A 25,324-nucleotide genomic window follows, 5' to 3' on the forward strand; every position below is an offset into this window, starting at 1 on the left:
CCTAAATGTTGACTTGAGGTGAATGGGGGTCCACTCGTATGTACCCCCATTTGAATCTCGTGTACCCCAAATTTTTTTTTCGCTGACATAGACCCCCAGCAAGCCGATATCGACTTCTGGGGGTCCATATAGACCACTTTGAGAACCTCTGATTTAAACTGTTCGGCAAACCAGTAATTTTTGTCTTCGAAAAAACACCATAAATAGGTAAGTACTATATTTGGAATAGGGAAAATTTTTCCCTATTTTGCGGGGTAAAAATATTTATTCGACATTACATCACCGAACATATTTACGGTCGTCTGACAGATGACAGTAACCTGAAAGTCATTGAGTGTGTTTTCGGTTTCACCAACTTACGCCCGACTTTAGCTATGTGGTTTATATACTGTATGAGCATATTTGCCCTGGTGGTGCAAATCTCCTTCATAACTGTGTCAATTGGTAAGATATTTTTTGGCAACAACCATTTTTTCTGTTATCTGTATTTTGTATTGCCTACGTCAGTCACTATCATAATAATTGAATTAGGAACGTTCTAAATTGAACACAGTGACTGAGTTGTGTAAAGCGATAGGTTCCCATCAATTTAATCCTCCACTAGCTAAGTTCTTTATGATTATTGCTGCTCAAGCCATATTTATACCGTACTAATAGTAACCTGGGAATGTTTGTCTACGTTTTTCATCAAAGTAGACTGAATGCTGTATAAATGAGATACCTTAGGTGTATATATATGATACAACGACGTATTTATAAATAATTAACCTTTCTGTCAAGAATTATTCTTCATAGAATTCCCGGTAATTTTTGGATAGAGCCTGACACGCTTATTACGAATATTTTTTAGAAAAAAACTTTATATTCGCCTTAATTACTATAAAAGAAAACTTTTTGCATTTCGAGCGGCGGAAAATTATGAATTTAAATTTTCAATTGCGTTAACCAAAATTCACTTGGCGAATCGATGCGGCGGCAATCAGCTGCCATTAGGTACGTCACTGTTATGTTGGTATCCCTGATACATTGCGTAGATACGACTATGGCTAACTTCGTGGAATACAAATGGATTGGCTCGAATTTATGAAAACACAACAGAATTATAATGTTAACTTTAATTTTTCTAAAATTGAGGGAGATACAGCCCTTTCTTTTGTATCACAAACCATGTTACACAAACCTAGCGTAGCCGGTAAACTACTTGAAAACTGGGATGTTTTTCTTGCCTTGACGCGAGCAGGCGTTATAAACGGGCACTTTCTTTTGTATCACAAACCATGTTACACAAACCTAGCGTAGCCGTTAAACTACTTGAAAACTGGGATGTTTTTCTTGCCTTGACGCGAGCAGGCGTTATAAACGGGCACTTTCTTTTGTATCACAAACCATGTTACACAAACCTAGCGTAGCCGTTAAACTACTTGAAAACTGGGATGTTTTTCTTGCCTTGACGCGAGCAGGCGTTATAAACGGGCACTTTCTTTTGTATCACAAACCATGTTACACAAACCTAGCGTAGCCGTTAAACTACTTGAAAACTGGGATGTTTTTCTTGCCTTGACGCGAGCAGGCGTTATAAACGGGCACTTCATAACTAAGCGCCTTTCATGTGTATCGCACGAAGATAGCAACGGTCGTATTTAGCTCTTGTTAATGCATCAGTGATACCAACATAACAGTGCGTTCCTAATGGCGGCGCATTGTCGCCACATCGATTCGCGAAGTGAATTTTGGTTTTACGCAATTGAAAATCAAAATGCATAATTTTCCGCCGCCCGAAATGCAAAAAGTTTTCTTTTATAGTAATTAAGGCGAATATAAAGTTTTTTTCTAAAAATTATTCGTAATAAGCGTGTCAGGCCCTATCCAAAATTTACCGAATTCCGCTGCACTCTTCATATGTAAAACAAGTAATTAAATTGCAGTTGGTTTCAACTTTATTCCTTTGTATATGGTGGGAGATGGTAAAAGATATGTTGAAGTTTAATTTTTTCTCAATCAAAGTTAAGAAATACACATAAATTATTAAAATAACCCAAACTAAACCCAAAAAACCTTCTAGGGTAAATTATAGGGATCTTACATCTCCCGAAAATAATAACAACATTACTTTTACCTATATTCATAGCCTGCGCGCGATACCTCGCGTGGCAAATATTTCATTCTCTCTCCAGTGGTCTAGCCGCCGGTTTAGCCCTAAATCTCTTCTAACGCAAGCAATCTGTTTTGTTCATAAAATTATTGTAACATGAGTTTTGCTAAAATAAAAACTATATTGAAAATATCCAAATTCTCATTTTTACACACCGAGAGTAATCGCGCAACCTTTCATGTCATGCAACTGCAAAATAAGATCTTTGAGACGTATATGTGGTAAAACAATGAATGACAATGATTCAAATGTGGACACGCGGAAAAACCGGAAACCGTGGAATTGTATTAATAATAATAATAATAATTGGATAATTTGTAGAGCACCGTTTTTGTGAAAAATCACCTCAAGGGCGCTGTACAATTTATTTCCTAGGATCTACATTTGTTATTTAGAAAAGATACCAAAACATACTTACCTGGCAAGTCACTTCCGACAAACACACTTATATTAAAAAGTTTATGCTTATAAAAGATAAAACTGCACGCAGAGGACACTATATCAAAAAACACTGGTCATCGCATGACCTTAAGTCTGCTATAGTTTTTATTTTAATTTAACTTTATTTTAACTGTCTTAAAAAGCCTACAAATTGTTAGTTGTTATCATTTTTATTTATTTATTTTTAATTATTATTTTTATTTATTTTATTTTATTTTTAGTATTTTTTTACATTTTGTTAATTGAAATTGCCGTCGACTGTGAAAGTGGAGGTTTCTGAAATTATGGATAAGACTGTCTGAAAAGGTGGGTTTTAAGTTTAGACCTAAATTCTGTCTAGTCTGCGATCATTCTCAAATCATGCGGCAGTCGATTCCAGGCTTTAGGTCCTGACACGGCGAAAGCACGCTCACCGAACTTAGTATCTGGTGTGCGCTTTGGTTCCTTCAACCTTCCGATAGCTGATGACGTTGCTGACCTAAGGGTTGACTGTCGGGAATTGGAATCTTCTGGAATACACAGTTCTGATGAGTAAGCCGGAGCCATTCCGTTAAGTGACTTAAATACCATCCAGCATACCTTGAACTGGATTCTTTCAGGACATTTGAGCCAGTGCAGATTTTTGAGATGCTCTGAAATGTGGGAGTATTTAGATACTCTGGTGATAAGCCTTGCCGCGGCGTTGAAAACGGATTGTAATTTGTTGATTTGACATTATATATGACTCCTTACTAGTGACATTTAGTGTAGTGTAGTGGCAATATAGTGTATAATGTTTTTACAGTATTGACATCATTGAAATCACTAGATACCCTTAAAATAAATCCCAACACTTTCAAAGCTTTATTGGTTAACAGAACAATAGAACTTGAATAGGACTTTCAAAGAACCAGAAAATGAACGTTGAAATTGGATGTATTGTTCAAAATCTCCGAAACAACCCGTCCTTAGACTACATTGTATATTATACAGGGTTTTCCAATAAGAGGTGTTATTTTGAATAGCTCGTTATTTCGGTAGATGTTACTTTTGAAGCTGTCATTTTTTGACATTTGACAAGTAGAAACTACGCCATTAATAAAAATGGAACGATACACGCTTCAACAACGCATTGAATTTATTAAAATTCACTTGAGTGAATCAAATGCAAATCATCTTAAGTGATGAGGCCCATTTCCACCTCGGTGGCTTCGTCAACAAGCAAAATTGTCGCATCTGGGGCTCGGAAAACCCAAGAGTTATTGTTGAAAAGCCTCTCTATCCTCAACGTGTGAATGTTTGGTGCGGTTTATGGTCCGGCGGAGTCATTGGACCTTACTTTTTCGAAAATGAGGCTGGAGCAACAGTTATGGTGAATGGATTGCGCTATCGAGAGATGATTAATGATTTTTTTATGGCCGGAATTGGATGATATTGATCTGGACAACGTTTACTTTCAACATGACGGCGATACGTGCCACACAAGCAACGAAACCATTGATCTTTTACGATTGAATATCAAAATAACACCTCTTATTGGAAAACCCTGTATTACTTGTAGTGATTTGTTTTTGGGGTATTATGCCGTGTTCCTTCTTTAGCCAACGTTTCAGACAGCATTGCAGTGACCATCATCAGGGCAGAGGTGTAAGTTATATGTTAATATCAGCTCTCAGAGGGTTGAAGCTGGCAACACGGTATCGCATCTTCATACATGAGATCACACTTCACCACAACCTTAGATTACACATCTGCCCTGACGAGGGACGCTGCAAAGCTGTCCGAAACGTTGGCTAAAGAAGGAGGTAGCGAAACATGGCATAATACTCCAAAAACAAACCACTTTAATACTTTTGGCCGTGAAAATCTCAAATATATTACTTATGTATGTATTTATTAATTTCAGCTGCAGGTCTGTACTATTTGGCAGAGCTGGTAGAGGAGTACACTGTGATTGCCAAAAAATGCATAGGCTGGCTCATATTGGTGAGTGCTGCCAATTGGATACAGTTAAAATTGTTTTCATGTTTTTTTTTTTATGTACACAAAATATTTATTACAAAAAATTAAAGTTGTTCAATAGTTGTCTTAACCAAATTAGTAAATAGTCAATTTGTTCGTTTTTTGGACCAACTCAATGGTCGCTCAATTCATTGTGATCTAAACGGTGTTAGACCGAGAAAACACCACGCTTTATATTCAAATCTAGAAGTTAACCACAGTAAGATGTATTAAGCGTCGTGTATAGTATGTAAATGTTAATTTAACAAAAATTTCAATTGCATTATGTTTTCATTGTGAATTTTAATATTTTATTAAATCGGTTCCATGATAACTCAACACAGTGATATAAAGTCATTAGAAACGATGAAAAATTTTTTTTTTTTAGCCTAACCTAACCCAATCTACTTAACCCAATTAATAAAGTTTTTGTTTCATCACTTTCCATGACTTTATATAACTTTTTAAAGATGTGATGAATTATCATTGTGATGATTTATCCGGTCACCTCGTAAATCATATGTTTATTTCCTTAGATTATATGGGAAGATAGGTTATCGACAATGCGCGCGGTTGCACTGAACTGAGTCCAGTGGACAAACTGGTGATTTACTGCCTTAAGTATCGCACATAAGCCCGTCGGTCAGATAAGCTGTCACCGGCTGGCACAAAGACGTCGCTCTAGCCTCTTTTTTATGAAAAAAAGCCTTCCTGTGTTTTTGAGATATGCACAAATGCATTCGAGCAACATCGAATCTAATGGAGTTTCTTTCCATTCGCATGTACTCAAAAATCACTTATTATTTCAATAAATACAATTATTCACAATGCTTTTTGAATAAAATAAAGTGAGACAGCGAATGCAGAAACACGTAAGAGTCTGAAGGACAACCTAGCGACAGTACGTCGTATTCTACTACTCTAATTGCTCGTTTGTCTGTTAAGAATGAGGGTAAAGATGGCCCACTGACGGACGAGCATGTACGTTGTCTGACAGTATAACAGCTGGACTTGGACTAACTTTTAACTACACCTCAGAGGATGAAGATACTTCAATTCACCTATGGTGCCAATGTCCTGCCCTGGTGGGAACTAGGCGCAGATACCTGGGGAGACATACAGTAGAACCAGAAGACATAGCCACATACCCCATAACAACGCTGGTGAACTTTATTAAAGGGTTATTGTTAAAGGATTGAGGTAAAATGGGAGATAACACAATGGGCCTATGAACTAAGTGCTCACGGGAACTACGTGTAAACCTTCTCCGCTTTAAAAAAATAAAAATAACTACACCTACTAACATCTTAGCATCTTATATACTATTTTGTGTCACAAGGCGGCTTTCCTGTACGCTGGGAGTTGGGAGTATTCTCATTGCTCGTACGCTCTGAGCTCTCGACTCCCTTCAATTGAGCCGTCGTTGAATTGAGCCGTCGTTGAATTGAGCCGTCGTTGAATTGAGCCGTCGTTGAATTGAGCCATCGTTGAATTGAGCCGTCGTACAATTTAGCCGTCGTTCAATTGAGATGTGGTTCGATTGAGCTGTCGTTCGATTGAGCCGTTGTTCAATTGGCCCGTTGTTCAATTGAGCCGTTGTACAATTTAGCCGTCGTTCAATTGAGATGTGGTTCAATTGAGCTGTCGTTCGATTGAGCCGTTGTTCGATTGTGCCGTTTTTCGATTGAGCCGTTGTTCGATTGAGCCGTTGTTCGATTGAGCCGTCGTTCAATTGAGCCGTCGTTAAATTGAGCCGTCGTTCAATTGAGCCGTCGTTCAATTGAGCCGTTGTTCAATTGAGCCGTCGTTCAATTGAACCATCGTGTAATTGAGCCGTCGTTCAATTGAGCTGTAGTTCAATTGCGCCATCGTTCAATTGAGCCGTCGGTCAATTGAACCATCGTGTAATTGAGCCGTCGTTCAATTGAGCCGTCGATCAATTGAGCCATCGTTCAATTGAGTCGACTCTTTGAGCCATACGAAAATATTGAGCTGGTACCGTGGCTCCCGCTCTTAATAAAGGAGAGGGGGAGGGGGTGAATTTTTGAAAACACATGTTCATAAAGTAGGTTGAGTGAGGCAAGGCAAAAATGCTCAAATACTTTCAGCTTCACAAATCCTGTAAATATAATATCCTATAATGAATATTGTGATGTATAAAATGATATAAAATGGTGTTTGCATAATTTATTACCAACTCACCGTGTACTTCCCGTCTATGTCCAGGTATCCTGTAGCCTGTACGTTGGGCTGGTCCTGTTCGAGGGGATCCCCTGGCCATTGCTGGGCTGCGGGCTGCTAGCGCAGGCGCTGCACGGCGCCCTGCTGCGAGAGTTCCCCTACGTATCCCCGACAAGCCCTACTTTCATCACCTCGATCCTTCTGCTGTTTCTGAATCATTACTTGGCGTTTAACCACTTTGGGAATAATTACGCGCCAATATCGGAGGTCAGTGATGTTTATTATTATTATATTAATGGTTTCCCACTGTAGAGTTTGGCAGCTCCTCTGGTCTGGAGTACAATACCTGAAAAAAAATCTTTACTCTGTGGAGCAACAGGCGGTCCGTCTGTTTGATAGATACTATTGGAATACTGTCCTCGTTCTACCGGTATTACAATGGAAGATGCTCTGGAAACTGACGTCATTGATCCCCTTGCCACCGTAACACAGTCGGGAAACATGTCAACACATTTATATACACGGTTGAAGTTTCTCACGTGAGAATGGATCGCTTCTAAGACTCGCTCTTGTGTTGAACAGATGATGAACGATGCAGAGATCTGTGTTTCCTCCCTCCTACAACATGTATGTCTTCTAGTCCCAGGTTCACTCCTTTTTTCTCATCCAGCGTCCGCAAAGAGTGGAGTTAACACACTTTATGCGAGAAGGCTACATCCACGTTTTTAGTTGGTTATTTCCTATATATGACGAATAAGGCATTGCCCAAACTTGTTGCACTTTTTTTTTAATTTCTTGCAGACAATGACCTTCCTCTTGTTTGTCAAGTGTGCAAAATTTCATCAATCTTAGAATAAAACTGTATATTTGTATCAAATTAAATACACCCTGCCGAAGATTTAACCGTAATTTGAGAAAAATTAATGTAATTTTGTGAATTTTTTATTTTTATTATTTCTATGTGGACGGCAAAAAAGTGAGGTGTGAGTAATAATAGTAATAATAATAATGGAATAACTTGTATAGCGCCGTTTTTGGGAAAAATCACCTCTGAACGCTGTAATGTTTATAATTCATTTGTCATGAAATATGCATTATTTTTCCATCATGGATCATCATGCAAACGGACATGTACGTGTTTGAACTGCTAGTTAAAATCCTTTGGGTCTGTGCTGTTTACACTTAGTATAAATGGCTTATGTACCAATCTCATTGTAAAGGTTTCTACTATATAAATATGTATTCAAAGTGAGATACAAGTCTTCCTTATCTTTGTGTCTTTCGTTTGCGATGATATTTTATCAACAGCGCACTTTGCTGAACGCGTTCAAATGGTAATTTATTATCCCGACCATCGCCTTTTATTGCCGGCACAATGCACCACTAACACAATCACCAGGAACAAGATTACATGCAGATGAATGATGGAATTGCCGAACGTCAAAGCGGTGCTGCCAAGGTCTGTTATCTATGTGAGGATACTGTGTCAGCGCTTTATTAGCAGCAGACACAAACCTGAACAGATGACGAACCTCGCGCTGGCACTGTTGATGGACTCTCTCCCTGCAGCAGCTGGTCCAGTTTCTTCACCACCTAGGATTCTTGCTGCAGAGTCTCCATCCTCTACCTTCGTCGAATGTCACAGCGGTGCTGCCAAGGTCTGATATCTATGTGAGGATATTGTGTCAGCGCTTAATTAGCAGCAGACACATACCTGGACGGATGACGAACCTCGTGCTGGCACTGTTGGTGGACGCGGTGGACTCTCTCACTGCAGCAGCTGGTCCAGTTTCTTCACCACCTAGGATTCTTGCTGCAGAGTCTCCATCCTCTACCTTCGTCGAATGTCACAGCGGTGCTGCCAAGGTCTGGAATCCATGAGAGGACATTGTGTCAGAGCTTTATTAGCAGCAGACACATACCTGGACGGATGACGAACCTCGTACTGGCACTGTTGGTGGACGCGGTGCACTCTTTCGCTGCATGATTTGCACAAATACACTTTATTGAATCAACCCTGACTTTAACTTCATATTACTAACAAAGCTCTCGTTTATATACACAGCGTCAGGAAACTCGTAGTATAAGCCGGAAACTGGTGAATCTAAATCACAAAGAGAACCCAAAGAAAACTTTTTTCAATCTGAGCATTTTTTTTTTCCGTAACCAAAGGGTTAAAAACGCATTTGTTCTGACACATTTTAAAAGACATTAAACAGCTGATATTAACCCCTCAACCCGTTTGTTTCTAGGTGTTGGCTTTCTTCACCCTGTGCTTGTGGCTCGTTCCATTTGCGCTTTTCGTGTCACTCTCAGCAAACGACAATGTCCTGCCCACTACTGGAGAGACCCGACCTTTGATAGGTAATACTAATTACTTACATCTCATTGTAGACTTTCTAGTAGATGATTTGGCCCTGGTTACCCCATACTTAAAAAGATGAGAGATTATTGCAACACAAGAAGGCGCTGCAAATAGCACGATACCTTTGCACAATGATGTCGTCTATCATCCTGCATGCCGCTTGAAGTCCCGAAAACACTTTGAGATGGAACACTGAGTGGCAATCGACTGACGCTAGGAAAGCCAATCTCGAGATGCAGCCTGGGTTCTCGTAAAGTCTGGTCCTCTATCAGTAGGATATGATGCTTCCTTGATGTGCCCATATGATGTGTAGGGAGACGTTAAAGAGTCAGCTTGATGTGAATGCGAATACCGAACATGCGTTCAACGAATGATGTTGTCTCATTTCCGAAAACCCTTCAGGATGGAAGGGGAGAAGCTCGTCTGCATTGCACTGAGTGGCAATCGACTGACGCCAGAAGGCCCAACTCGAGAGACAGCCTGGATTCTTGTAAATTCTGGTCATCTATCAATAGGATAAGGTGCCATATGGTGTGTGCCGAACATGCGTTCAGCGAATGCCCGCTCCATTCATTCCTAGGGATTGATTGTTGAAATTTTTCTAATATATTTAAAGTAACTTTTTGTATGTGACGCTTGTTGGATGCTATTCATCCAACATTATTGTTTTACTAAAATTTAATTTGAATTATTTTCAGGTGATAACGACGTAGTCAGCAACTACTTCTCCAGAAAAGGAAAGAAATATGGTCTTCTGTCCTTCTTCAGCTTCGCCAAGGACTCGATCCTGCCTCAAAGGAGTAAAAAAACCTTTTGAAAAAGGTCATCTCGATAGAAATAGACAATCAATTATCTTCTTCCCCGTAATCCTTATTTATAATACACCTCTCCCTTTTTCCACTGCCTGTTACCTATCTAATTAAAAAAAAAAAAAATAATGTAATCAGATTTTTTCGACATTTGAAAGATCCCCGCTAACCCATGAGAAGGCGCCTCATTACCATTTTGCTCACACAAAAATTGTTTGTGATATTTTTTATGTTAGCGATAACATGCCTCAAAAGTATAGGTACTTTTATAACTCTTCGCCCCTCTTCCCTAGTGCAACTCATGCCGCGATCGCTTGGTGAAGTGTTTTTATATTAGCGATAACATGCCTCAAGGGTATAGGTCTTTTTATAACTATTCATACCTCTCCCCTAGTGCAACTCATGCCGCGCTCAGTTCCTGCCGCGATCGCTTGGTGAAGTGTTTTTGAGGGCTGTATACCATCGTACGGCATTTCGCTCACTGCGCGCCTAACATCTAATACTTTACGCTGTAAAAAACATGACAATGTTACGTTTGTAATTCTCCGAAAAATCCCAACCTAACTAGTTAACTATTACGTTGTTCGTCACGGGGGTAGGCAGAGAGGAAAAACCATCACACAATTCTTCTGTCACGGCTCTCTCTCTCTCTCTCTTTGCTTCATTCACATTCATGTATTGTCACATTCTGTTATTCTGACTCTTGACGTGACCCGACGCAATATTTCATTGACTTGATCGTGCCACGTAATCATGGAGCAATCTCTCCATCATGTCCAAGTTATTTAAGTATCTATCGTAATTTTGTTCATTATGAATCTGTTATACTGCTGTTTTGCACGTTTTAACTACACATGCTTCTCAGGGATCTCATTTCTGCAGCATGCGATCTACTGTTATCATTTAACGGTTCCAAGCCTCACTGCCATGTATTAGGGTTGGTTTCAGCACACCATTATGGACAATTTTTTATTATCACCAATCGTGTTTAGTTTGTTAATTAAGGCGATGCCATACGTAGTAATGCAAAATCATGTGGTTTTGGTTTGTTTTAAATTTGGTCGCCTAGAAATGTTTCAGATGCTTTAATTAAATACTGCGAGTAGAATACATCTTGGCCTTTGAAAAAATCGAGTAATTTTTAGATAAGTCTTTTTATAAGCCCAGAAAAAAATAATGTATAAGGCCTATGAAAACTGCTTTAAAGTTCAAAATATCCTACTTACGAACCCATTTTCGGTTATGATTTTATTGAATAATGTGGCAAATTAAGTTATTTATAAAATGATAGAAAAAAAATTAAATATTTATGCTTGAACATCCACAAAATAAAATAAAAGGCACTTTTTGGCCATGTTTTTTTCTTGAATAAATCAAAACAGGCGGATGGTGTTAAGCGGGAATTTAAACCTTATCGCCATCTACGTAAGGGTTGTTATTGATAGCGGCTCAATTTAAAATATTACACAACGTAGTGCATCACCTTAGGGTTCTCATTTCTACAGCGTTCAGTCTGCTTTCATCCTTTCTCTGCCAGTTGCGTGCGTCACTGCCGTACATTAGGGTTGCTTTCAGCAAACCATTGTGGACTGCTAACTTTACTTTTTTGGACTATTTTGTATTAGCGCCAATCGCGTTTAGTCCTCCATTAATAGAACTTCCTGACTTTACCCTTCTTTAAAACACCCTATTTTTCGTAAAGATACTTCCCAAATACACAAACCTCATCCAAAACCTATTGTAAAAAATTTCTTTGTAATATCACTTCACAGTTAGTTTCTTCATCCACAGGGATATGCAAGTATCCGATACTTATGTTGTGTACTTACGTCGCAAACAACTTGCTCAAGGAAAGAAAGGAGAGTAAGTTCTGGGAACGAAGAAGGTATGAGTGACACGAACCATTCCTCCCTCCGCGGTGCAAGGCGATAGGTCGAGAGTCAGGCAGGAGAGATCGAAAGGTCTACCTTGACTGCTCTTTTGAGCTGGTGGGAAGACTCATCACCAAGACCTGGAAAAACCTCACCCCATCAACCCGAGCACTCCTGCTAAGTAACAAACGAAGCTTAACACTCGCGGTACCCTACGGCAAAGGTGTTGGTTATCCAATCGATAATTCCCGGGGCTGCGATACCTGTCTCTCAAATATCCCGTCATTCTTTGTCGACGATTTCGTTCCTAGCTTTTAACGTAAAGCACACAAATACAAAATTTTGGCAACATGTGCACGCGTACGAATCTCCACACAAGATGATTGAATCGCTGAGTATCGAATACTTACCTGTGGACGAAGCACCTTACACATAATGCATTAGCTGACTCACGTTATACGTTTATTTATTTAAGTTATTTGTGATATATATATATTTGTAGGCAACTAGCTATTACAATTGCTAATTTATATTTCTATACGTTTTTTTTCAATGTATCCTGCTTTTTAATGTACATAAACAATCAGTTATGTACTTGTTGGCAATAATTGCTTGCCATTTGTTCACAGTTAATTAACTGTTGTTACGGCAAAAAGTCTATACTCACACGCGGCTGTATCAACAATTGATACGGAAACTTTGACGGCCGATATTCCAGCGCTCTTTCGTCATAAATGTATTTCTTGCTCACTTGGACATTCGTAGAACTATCACGATGCTGACATCTACAAGAATTTCTCAAAAATAAAATTGTATTTCATAAAAAAAGATCGATAATCAAGTGCGCCTTTTAGTCCTTTAGTTTACATTTTTGTCAACGGATGGCGTTAGTACTAGTATGTCATTCACAACTTTTCATAACTAAAAATGATAAGTGATCATGGTGTCCCACTTGTGTCTATCACCTAAGTACACACACGCCGAGTGAATGGCCACATGTGACCACATTCAAAAGATACGGTACGTCTTTGTATGAAATTTTATGTTTTTGTTTTTATAAACATCTAAGAGTGTTGACACACGAGGATTTGTTTTCATATTGTGGAGAATAATCTGTTCTGTCTTATAGAGTCCAATAAATCATGCCAGAATGCTATAATTTGACATTTAATTGCGTGCATAGGTATTTGAAAATATGTACCGCGTACGGGTATAGATAAAACGGAGCAAATTAACGCATTCAAAAGGTTAATGGAAAATCTGTCACGGTTGACAGATATCTGGTATTCATTTCGAGCAATACATCTAATCTATCTTTACACAAACCTTTCCTCACGATGCTAAAAAATCCCTCGAGCTCCAGGACTGTGTTCTCAGCACCCAGGGCCACATTTAGAATGTTATCATTTTTAAGTTGGATACAAACGAATATGCATCGGTAAGGAACGATTGAAGGTTACATTATAAGGTCACATAAGCACGTGTCGTTATTATTTATGTATATTTCTCGGCGCCAAGCAGCGAATCACTGATATGAAAGAAAACCGATGTCGACAATTTACTTATAAGACCGTCCTAGGCCTTAGAAAGAATTTTGATATTTTAAGTTAATGTTTTATCCATTTCACCGCAGAAGTAAGTCTAAATAGAGCTCACTTCAAAGCAAACGGATATTCTCACAGCACACTTCTATTTGTTTCTTTCTTCAGTGTTAGCTTTGTATGATGACCCTTACTAAAATAGTTTCCCAAATGTCGTAAAGGGAACTGAAAAATATTATTAATAAATATTTAGTATGTAATTATTCTTCATTTAAATTATTACTTCTAAATTGTTGTAAATATTTTTTCTCTATTTAAAATAAATTAATAATTTTTTTGTTTGTAGTTATAAGATTTTGTATGGATTTAAAATAAAATTAATTGACCCGATAATGCATTATAACTAGATCTGAATAGTCAGACTCTCCACATTTCTTTTTTAAATGATTTTTTTTTATAATAAGGCATATTATTTATCAATTTATGATTTTATGTTTTTAAATTTGGGAAGAAAAAAATCAATGTGTAAAAAACGAAGTTTTTTTAAAACATTTATTTTCGTAATAGATGTAGTTAAAAAACGTTTTTAAAAAAACCTAAAAAGCAGTAATTGTTGAAAGAAAAATGCCAGTACATTTTGAATAATTTGGCGGGTTTCGAATAAGTCGACGTAGCGCAATTGGTAGAGAACCTGACCGGCAATCAGAAGTGTTTCAGGTTAATAATTATTGTTTAAAAAATAATATGTTATCAAATAGATGTATTAAAGAGTTATTAAATAATATATCCCATGTTTTAGAAAATGTATTTAATAGCATCTTTGTCATGCTTAGTTAGCGCCCTTTGTGGCAGCTGGACGCGTCATGCCACTTCCAACCGCTTTGTGTTTTTTTTAGTATTTTCAAGGGAAACGAAACATCCCTTTGAAATTATTTTAAAAATCAGTCAATCAACATTTTAAATTAACTTACCAATTAGTAATCAGAACTTTATAGTAATGTGATTACTATAAAGGAATTCACAGTTTTTTCTGGAGTTCCTCAGGGGTCTATCCTTGGACCACTTCTGTTTCTGATTTTTATCAACGATATTGGTTCAGTCATCACACATTCGCTGTATTTACTATTTGCAGATGACTTGAAACTATATCGTTCAATAAAAAACCATCTTGACTGTATTCTCCTTCAACGTGATATCGACTGCGTCTCAAACTGGGCCAAAATAAATGGCTTAAACTTCAGTACACCCAAGTGCAATATCGTCTCGTATACAAGATCAAAGAAACCGCATGTATTTGAATATACAATCAATGAAATTATTCTCCAACACCTAAATCAAATCAAAGATCTAGGAGTTATTTACGACAGCAAACTAACCTTTCACCAACACATCGATGATTTAATAAGCAGAGGATACAGGCTTCTCGGCTTCGTAATTAGAAACTCATATCCGTTTCGTAACACAAAAACACTGACGTTATTATATAACACACTAGTCCTAAGTGTAATTGAATCAAACTCGATCATCTGGGCTCCACATGAATTAACATACACTTTACGCATTGAAAGAGTCCACAAAAAATTTTTAAGGTTTTTATTCTCGCGGCTCTATGGACGTTACCCTTGGCTTTACCCATCGATTTATATATTAGGCATGACCAATTACCACTCCCTAGAGACACGTAGAGGTATTGCTTTGCTTAAATATTTTTTCCAACTAATAAACGGTCACTTATCTAATAATGAGATACTGGCCCAATTAAATTTTTTTGTACCAGAGTCTCACTCTCGAGGACGTCATCACAATCTTCTATATAGTAGAGCAAGCCGCACTAATTTATTAATGAACTCACCTGTGGGGAGAGCTACATGCTTTTTGAATGCGGTAGATAAGAAATTAGATTTATTTTTTGTGTCCTATAGCGCATTTGCGAGATTTTTGGCATTGCATATACACTGCATAAATGGTACAATTATAACGTCTTAGGCTTTATTACCTGTAATTGTTATAAATAAATGTACAAATTATATATAAATAAATAAATAAATAAATAAATTAGAGTGCAGTGTGTTAAAAATGAATAATCGAAAATTGTGCTAAAAAATATTCTAAATTCGATGAAGTTGAACTTGGGACGAGAATCGGTAACTGTAGGTACGCCAGATGTTTTCAATGGAATTCTTGGAAGCCCTAACAAGTGCCCAGGGTAATTTATTATGACAATGCACCACTAACATAATCACCAGGAACAAGTGTACAAGGAGATGGACTTGCCGAACGTCACAGCTGTGCGGCCAAGGTTTGTTATCTATGTGAGGATATTGTGTCAGCGCTCTATTAGCAGCAGACACATACCTGGACGGATGACGAACCTCGTGTTGGCACTGTTGGTGGACGCGGTGCACTTTCTTGCTACAGCAGCTGGTCCAGTTTCCTCACCACATAGGATTCTTGCAGCAGATTCTCCATCTTCGTGTCACCTGTTTCTGTACTTCATTTTATTTAACTTAATTTCAATTTCAATTTGTAATATTTATATTTTTTTTGTAATATCTGCATTAACTGTAAAGCGCCCGAGGTGATATCTCACAAAAGCGGCGCTATATAAATCATCCAATAAATAAATAAATAAAAATGCTATGCTGTGCTAGAACGTCTGTACTGTCGTGTGGAATCTTGAACAAGTCGTGTGATAACAACTACTTCATAAGCACAAACGTCAGGTGGAAATGCCGTTCTTGTTCTACCGGTATTTCGATGGAAGACGCTCCAACTAACTCACATGAGAATGGGTCGTTTCTTTGAATGATTTGCCTGCCTCTGTGTTTCTTCCCTCCTACAAAATTGATTTCACTCCTTCCCTTCCTCAAAAAGATCCTCCATACAGCATCCTCAAAGATGAACCCCCCTCCTTTTTTCATTCTCACAACGTACCCAAATTGAGGATGACATAGTTCCATTGGCTCAGGATAATTGGGAGCAGCTGGGACTCTTGCACAGCATTTACAAATTAATTTTCAGTTCATTGTTTTTTATTAAAATTTTCATTGTCCATTACATACAAATATAACAGTCAGCGTCACCAATTCGCCTGAGTGTAATTTTCACTGAGCGATACACTTAATCTCTCCTGACTACAATGGTGCCAATGTCACATCTTGATGGCAACACTACACAGGCTCAGATATCTAGCACGGTCGATCGATACAACCATATATAAATACGATATTGACTAAATCCATAATCTATGGTTACATCTCTTTTGAAACCCTTCATTGTGCAGAAACGGGCGGTTCTTTTGATAAATTCTTCTTTCTCAACAGACAGATTGGCGTACAGACGTTAGGCGGGAATGCTGTTGTACCAGTATTTGAATGGAAGATGCTGACAGGATCTAAGTCGACCTTTTCCCTATTAATTATGTTAACAACGCTCAGTCCAATGTTAGCTCTCTGCACTGCCGACTTTGCTGAGTTCATGGAACTGAAGCAGGGCTCTCCTGTCCCCCAGCTGCACCCGGCAGGCCTCCCCCTCCAGCTGTAGCAGGGTGCCCACTTGCCCCCGATGGGCCCCCAACACGGCCATCACGTTGCGCCCCAGGCCGGGTATCACGGTCTCGAGGTGCTCCTGTAAAAAAATAAATATATATATATGTATTATTTGGTGCCTCAAAAATACTTCCTGTAGTAAAAAAATAATGCTGATGTGTACACTCGGGAAACATGACAAACGCGCGTTAAACATTTTGTACAAACTTTTGTCACATTATGAGAACGGGTCGTTTCGACAACTCGCCCTCGAGTTCAACAGCTCGGATGCGGAACGATTTACCTGCCTCTTTGTTTCCTCCCTCCTACAACATGGGATGTGTCTTTTCAAGATTCAGCTTCACTCCTTTCTTTTCTTAACAAGCCCTTCTACACAGCACCCCCAATAGATCATAGAGGAAACAATTTCCATCAGGGGCTCCTGTGCGGAGTTATCTAATTTAATTTTTATTTTTTAAAGCGAAAACGATAACCTACCTGATCGAGTTTCAGCTTATCTCCACTGTCGATCATCTTCACCTCGGCTCCATAGTCCGAGAAGACCCTCAGAACGGTGCCCTTTCTCTTGTGGTACTTGGGCCCGAGGGTGTCGGTGATCACCTTCACGACTATGCCCTCGTGGAGCCAGGCATCCGAGGGTCGCACCGGTTCTGGAGGCCTTGAATTTTGTAATTGCTGTTAGTGCGATGCGTGAAAGAGAGATGGTTGAAATATTTTTTTATGTGAAGTCCCAGTCCCGACTGCCTCAGGTTTTATGTAATTTTTGGGGATGCTGTGAAAGTGTCTTTTTAAGGAAAGGAAGGAGATGAAGTTCTGGGAAGGGAAAAGGTAAGAGGGGTGGGTAGGAACCTGGGGGTCAGTGAATCCATTCCTCCCACTGCAGTGCAAGGTGATCGGTCGAGAGAGTCCTGCTGGAGAGGACAAAAGGTCCATGCAGAAGGTGGGCAGATGAATCCGCCACCACGGCCTAGACAAAACCTCACCCCATGAACTTGGGCGCTAAACCACCAAACATAGCGAACCACTTGGGGTGACCTATGGCAGAGGTATTGGTTATCCCATAAATGGTTACCAGGGTAACGGTACCCATACCGGACTACCATACCATCTGTCACCCAAATGCGTTCGGTAATGATCAGTCCAAAAGAGCTATAGCGGCACACAAGAATAACGAATTTTGGCCCATCTTTTTATCTTTTTGCAATATCTCTTACCACCGTTCGGAACAAACTTTATGTTGCATGAAATATTCCCTAGATTACGCACTGGACCGGACATCCCATTGGTGAATTTTTTACTATAGAGTTGTGGCGGGATGGTCATTCGTACGGGAGGATTTATTTTACTATGGAGCTATGGCGAGCTGTTCAAACTGTACTAATATTATCATCAAATAGATCTCGATTGGCGTAGTTATTCTTTGGGTTTTCACTGCACATCCGCACATTAGAGAAAACCACCTATGGTCAGGAGGCGAAAGAGATAGGGGATATTTGGATGGTTGACGATTGACTTATGAACTTACGGCTTCTTGACATATTTCTGTTTTCTCCGCTCCTCTTCAAAGCGAATCTGATCCAGTGCCGAGGGTTTCCTGCCGTCCTTGAACTTCTTGGCTGACGAGGAAGTGGAGGAAATGCTGCTGCCGGATGTGGACTGGCTGTCGAAGGCTTTTCTTTTGTCTAGAGGAGCGGCAGGCGGGAGGAATTTTGGAGCTGAAATGCAAACAACACAGCTATTTTAATTTTATTTGATTAATTTGTGTTATTTCACAATTTACTCATTTAAAATAATATACATATAGGGTATGTGCGGCAAATTCAAGATTGGAAGATGCTCTCAGATTGACAAAAATAACAAAGTCAATAAACAGACAGTAACAGACAGTGTTAGACAGTAAAAACAAGTTCACCTGCGGGTTTGGCCACCAGCTTGACAGTGATCTTTTCATCCTCGTCCTTTCTCGTCAGCTCCGTGTACTCTGGCACCGAGCTGCTGGACCCCGCCTGCATTCCGCGCTCCACCTGCTTCTCGATGAACTCCATCATGCGCTCCTGCAACACCAAAGAACATCATTATTGATTTAATCCTTTCAGACCTAAATTACAATCAGCCATTTTTAAATAGTTTAGAAGTTATTGTTACTTTAATATGAAAGAAAATTATTAGGTCTCAGAGGGTCTGTTTTACATAAAATGTCTTCTGGTTCCACAATGTGTCTTCCCAGGTCTCATCTCTCCTCTCCATTCCCCCTTGGTTCCCTGAAGGCCTCACGAGGGAAGAGTTCACGGAGGTGGCCTCATCTCTCCAGTAAAGTACTTACCGCATCGTCCTTATCCATTTTGCCCTTCTTGGCCTGCGCCTCCTGCCTTGCCACGGTCTCCGGGTCGCGGTCAATGTACGTGACGAACCATCCCTTCTCCGTCTCGTCCACCGTGCAGCGGCCCTCGCGGCCCGCCCACTTCACAAAGTCCGTCAGCGTCTCCCACTGCGTCGCGTTCATGTGCAAGTGCTCCCTAAACAAGTGCATAAGAGTGATTAGTTAGAGGAGATCTCTTTTTCAACAACGTTGTATCTTGTATCGAAGAAGCTGTAAGCGGAACATTGAAGATATAATATCACTCATATGCGTTTCCGTTTAATGTGGTACTGAACAAACCGTTTCTTCTGATGTGGTGGTAAAAATTGGAGTGCTGTCCGCGATTTGCTTATATTGGGAGAGAAATGTATGTACCTACGCTTCTGACTGTTCGCAATAATATGCAAACAAAGTAGTAAAATTCTGGATCGAAATCACAAATGAACTGCCACGAACATAGGCACAGTCGATCTACAAGTTACGCAAGCTTAGTAGGTACCTATTGTGTGAGATATTTCCGAGATGTTATAATCGAACCGAGTTTCAAATTGTGATTAGCCATGTCGGAAATTTTGTAGGTTGTTCGTCGCTTGGAAGCATTTATTGACTGGCCGCTACTGCCTCTGATTACATTTAGACCAGAGGTCCCCAAAGTGGTCTATATGGACCCCCGGGGGTCGATATCGGCTTGCTGGGGGTCCATGTCAGCGAGAAAAAAATTTAGGGATCCACGAGATTCAAATGGGGGTACATACGAGCCGACCCCCATTTACCTCAAGTCAACATTTAGGAGTTCCGTAAATGACACAATACACCTAACACAAATAACACAGTTTAGGTAATACTAATAATAGACTGAGAAATTGCTTATTTGATATTTGTATTTTTATATTTCGTAAAGTTGTTTATTGAGGTATATAAATAGAGTCTACATTCCTTTTCTCGTCAGAATTAATATATTCAAGCAAAACATTGCACATTGGAAGCCGCGAATTTTCCTAGTTCCCCAACTTGTTTTTGAAAAATGTCCAGGGTAACGTTTATCAACATTTAAATGTACTTCACACAGACTTAAAAACTAAGTTTGAGGACATTTTGACTGTGGAAATGGAACGTCGAAGAATCGGATATCATGTGACAAGAAAAACTGACCGGAATAAGCACTGACAAAGAACTTAAGGGGTAGTTCTGTAGGGCCAGCTACAGAAAGAAATTCCCGTTGCTTATCCTGCTTCATTTTCATTTGGTGTAATACTTCACAAGGGCGCCCCTGTCTGCACAATGCAAATACAGAGGAACTATACCGCCACCCGGTTGTTGGACAGGCAAGGGAAGGGAATCTTTTTACGAAAAAATAAACGATTTTCACATGGGACGTTAATAGTTTTAGGAAAATTCAATATTCGGCAGAAAAATAAAATATTTGGCAAGTGGTCTACGGGGCTAAAAAGTTTGGGAACCTCTGATTTAGACCTTAAACCACCATTCAAGGCTCCGCTGGGTTGGACCTTCTACATCCCTAGACACTCATGGGACCAAAAATAGAACATTTAAAAAAACTATGGGCCTTTGGGGAACTTAGGGGGAGTGGAAAGGATAGCTGAAACCTTGTGGGGCCTTCAGGAAACCCAAACAAAGAGATACTTCCGATGGGAAAACCCATACAGCTGCAGGATCTTCCAGGAGAACGTAGGAAAACAGTGAACTTCATGGGACTTGGAAACAAACTCAAAGGAAAGAGGTTGATGAGTAAAAGGTGTTATGTTATGTTGTTTTAAGAGTGTAAAAAATGTTTGTTGAAGGACTTAGTGTAATTACCACTGCACATGAAGTACTCACCATTAGGAATATTTGGCACTCGTTTCTTCCTGTTTTGTTCTTCTCACAGCAATGGCACTGAACACGTAACGGTTTGCTCGATATTTGCGCGGATTTAAAGATGTAATAAAATAAGCGAGGTAAGATCTCGCACGGATGCGGTTTTTTATAGTGAGCTATGCGGGATATTGAAACAGACTGACTACACAATGTGCACAGAAAGGGGTAGGAATCGAAGTAGGTAGGACAAAGAAACAACAATACTATCTCAATACAGTGGTCGCAGGTATGTATATATGTGTGCATGAGATGTATGTGTCAATTAATGTGTATTGGCGTAACCAGAGGTAAATGGGAGATGGCCCGAACGCTTAAAAATAAAAAAAATTTAAAATATAAATGCTCGCACCTATCGGCGATGTAATCCTGATACACCTTATTGGCGCTGACTCTCTTGCTGCCGAACTGACGCTGCAGTAAGTCGCAGTACCCGTCAGCAAACTCCTTGGAGAACTCGTCCAGCAACTCGTGCGCGTTGTCGGCGAACAGCAGCAGCTGACGCTGGTGCGATTCCGACATGGTGTGGCATTTGAAGCCGTTCTCGTCGCGGCACTGCTTCTGGCACATCTGGCAATACCATCTGGAACAGACAAACGAGATGGTCAAATAAATTGTTACTTAGTACAAGCTTTCACACTTAACCCATCGAGCGCTACCCGGGTGTATGGAGACAGTTATTCTGCACCAATAGCGCGTCCCACTCGAGTCTATCAGACATCAAAGTGATTTATAAAATCTGAGATATTAGTGACTGATCTGTGGGCAAATTTAAATTTCGATAGCTGGATCCACAGATTAAAGAAACAACAGATATGCCATTAATAGTCAGGCGTGGATTTAGAGGCCCAAGGGCCCTAGGCACTCGGAGAGTAGCGCAGAAATTGCGTATTTTTTTCTAACTATTCAGGCTAATTTGTTCGCTTTTGGGAAAAACTCATATGAATCCTATAATTTCTATACCCGCTATATCAGATTTTTTGACAAATTGATCTGAGTATGACATCTTGTTCACATTTTTGCGAGCAACAAGAGGGGCCTAAAATTGAGTTTCAAAACCCTCCTTATCACGACCAAAAACCATGTTAAAACTGCGAGTGAGAAACCAAATCCGCTATATCATACAGAAAGTTACTATCAAAACGCGCTATATCGGATTCAACCAATCACAAGCAGTTATTTTGCCAAAATACAATATGGCCGCCGCTCTGACGCCACGCTCGTGTGTCAAAATGATCTACGCGTGTGTTTCTAAACCCGCCATGTCGGCTCAGTTGACTTTCAAAAGCCTCTATATCACGAAGTGAGTATCAAAATCCGCTTTATCCATTTTATTTATCGAAATTACTTAATTATTGCTAGACATACATAGAAAAATAAAAGCTTTTCGAAATTTTATTACTCCAATTCATTATATAAAAAATTGTAATACAATTACTTATGTACGCTAGAGATGTGACAGTTTTTTGCGGTTTTCTCCAAATCAATGAAAGTTGATATAGCGGGTATAGAAATTACACGACTCAAATGGTCTCGAAGAAATCTGTATCTGCCTTACTAGCATGGTGAGAAGTATGAACTAAATTAATTATTTAATTAACCTAACCTATACTATATTAACCTAACCTAACTTATAATAATCTAACATTTTTAAAAATATTCTTTATTTAAAAAACATGCCTAAATACCTTTATTTAATTTTATTTTATTTCCACGCTTCGCCAAAATAGTGCCTACCTAATTTGCATAGTGTAAATGGTAATAACATCTCTTCTAGCCACTCGTATAGTAATAATATATTATGTATTTCACAGGAATACAAACATAAGGGTACGTATACATTTGTGAACCGAAACGCGAACCATACCACGAATCACTGTAAAAATGTATTATAAATTTGTACAGCGCCCTTGAGGTGATTTTGCCCAAAAACGGCGCTATACAAGTCATCTAATTATTATTATTATTTATTTAAGCGGCGTTTCGCGCAATTTGCGGTTGCTTCGTTTCTTTCCCGTAAGTTGAGATTCAGTTCGGCCGATCAGCTCGCAGATGTATACGTAGCATAAGAAAATGTCGACAACAGAATTTTTTTGGCAGTCATCCCATATAACGAAAGCGAATGTTCATTTTACGTGATCAAAAATTAGAATGCTAACATAAAAATTTTCCCAAATGCAGATGGTTTCCTTTTATCGTAATTAAGGTAAAAAAAGGGGTTTTATTTTAAAAAATCGTATTAAAAGTGGCCAGTGATCCTGAATAATTGCGAAAAACTAAGAAAAGACGTCAAATTATCCGTTTTTTTTACGAAATAGCTACTAAAACACATTATTTTCAATTTTCGGAAACTGAAATACTTCCTTCTCATTATAATCTAATTGATACACAGTAGTTTTTCTATCAACAGTGCGTATTAACCGTTTAGTCCATATTTCCTACATATTTACCCAACTTTATGTCGGGTGAGATTAAAAAGTTGGTAAAGGTTACGAATTCCGCTTCACGGTAAATATAGAATGTTTACTTTGAATTAATACGTGAATTTAGTTATATTATTACTAAAAGTTACTATAAATGTTGGGGAAAACCTTTAGTAACGCCTGCTCGCGTCCCCTTTAGAGTTATATCCCAGTTTTCAAGTAATTTGTGGGCTACGCTAGGTTTGTATAGACTGGTTTGTGATTTAATTCTAATACGATATTATGAATATAATCCAACTCTTGATATGAACATAGTCGCCGTCGGCTGCGACTATAACGGCGCCGCATACTAAGTGACATATCACGTAAGTGACTTAATAAACGAAATTAAAATTAAAAGTGCGTATTTTTCCGTCTCCCCCGACATAATAAATCATGTTTTGAATTAATAAAGCTAAATCCATTTATTTGAAAGTGAAATATTGCGTATTAAGAGTGAAGCGGAATAAGAGAAAAATAATAAAAAGTTTACAGTAATTACCAAATTACAACATCATAACAGAGGTTATGTTGACATCTCAAGTATTCCCCACAAATATTGTTTTGTAAGTAAATGCACATCCATTACACATCGTATGCAAGATAAAACTAAAATTTACACATTATTATTTACACATTATTATTTACACAATACTAATATAATTCACGGTTTAATTTACGTACCTTAATTTTTGAAGTCCTTTCGCCTTTATTTTGTTAGCTATGTATTTGGGAGTTCCTTTCTCTGCCTTGCCGCCCATTTTAAGGACTCAAACAAACAAATTTGATTTAATTATTTAATCAATGCGTTTTACATATCTTAGGACAGAATTTAAACACGATACTCTCTAAATGTTAAACATTTTAGCGAAAGTTGAACGAAATCTGTCAAAACAATGACGTTTATCGGCCCATATGGTCCATAGACACTGCAATAAAGTAATTTCTAAACATAGACAATAAAGAATTATTTAATATTTTAGTCAACATTAAATTTTGAACGTGACGTCATTAAGCTATTTTCACTCGAAGACGGCGCATACGAAAACGATTGATCGTTTAACTCCAGAATCGCAGGCCTGGCCTGCGATTCTGGAGTTAAACGATCAATCGTTTTCGTATGCGCCGTCTTCGAGTGAAAAACTACTAGTCGCCGCGACTAACTTTTTCGAATGTTTCAATTTTACGTATTCTTGAGCGTCGAACGGTCGAAGTTGGTAGAAGAGATGATTATATTGGCACCCCTGTGAATATTGTCTATGTTCCTGATGTTTTTGGGATTTCTATGGTGTGACTGTCAAACAGACAACAGTTATTCGTTATTCAAAACAGAAATGGCTGCGGGACATATTACAAATTGCCAAAAGCAACTCTTAATTAAGCTTGTAAGCTCCGATAAAGACTTAGTAAGTGGGAAATTTTCACCCACTTTTACATTTGCGGAATCCGCGCGGTAAAACAAAAATTGAAGGCTAGACTAGATTTTGACAGCCAATTCCATAGAAACGCCAACAACCTACCACTCGCTGCCCTGTTTCTACTGGTTGCACCCAGTAGATGTTGTGTGGAATGACTTTTGACGTTTGGCGTCAAAGTATGTACCTTCGACCAATTTCGGGAATAGCAACGACGACCAACGTACGTACTTTCGACGGCGATTACGAGCGCCCTCGATTCAGGAATAGAGCCCCTGGTACACGTTGGCTCAATGCGTTGGCGCACAATCCACCAACGTGTCAA

General features: G+C 39.0%; 2 protein-coding genes across 2 annotated transcripts; one reads left to right on the top strand and one right to left on the bottom strand.

Moving 5' to 3' along the window:
* Positions 1-310: 310 nt before the first annotated feature.
* LOC149414212 (protein TEX261) lies at positions 311-13,721 on the top strand. The gene is made up of 5 exons (XM_089644285.1): positions 311-444; positions 4,479-4,558; positions 6,800-7,021; positions 9,007-9,118; positions 9,818-13,721. The coding sequence occupies exons 1-5, from the start codon at positions 375-377 to the stop codon at positions 9,934-9,936; spliced, it is 603 nt and encodes a 200-aa protein (XP_089500411.1). The 5' UTR covers positions 311-374; the 3' UTR covers positions 9,937-13,721.
* Positions 13,722-16,279: 2,558 nt separating this feature from the next.
* kin17 (kin17 DNA and RNA binding protein) lies at positions 16,280-24,487 on the bottom strand. The gene is made up of 7 exons (XM_089643760.1): positions 24,269-24,487; positions 21,475-21,705; positions 19,212-19,404; positions 18,801-18,942; positions 18,414-18,603; positions 17,366-17,546; positions 16,280-16,967 (listed from the first exon to the last, which is right to left on the bottom strand). The coding sequence occupies exons 1-7, from the start codon at positions 24,343-24,345 to the stop codon at positions 16,785-16,787; spliced, it is 1,197 nt and encodes a 398-aa protein (XP_089499886.1). The 5' UTR covers positions 24,346-24,487; the 3' UTR covers positions 16,280-16,784.
* Positions 24,488-25,324: the final 837 nt, after the last annotated feature.

This window comes from Hesperophylax consimilis, chromosome 20, assembly GCF_061612785.1.
Source record: "Hesperophylax consimilis isolate HC1 chromosome 20, BYU_Hcon_1.0, whole genome shotgun sequence".
Classification (NCBI taxonomy): Eukaryota; Metazoa; Arthropoda; class Insecta; order Trichoptera; family Limnephilidae; genus Hesperophylax; species Hesperophylax consimilis.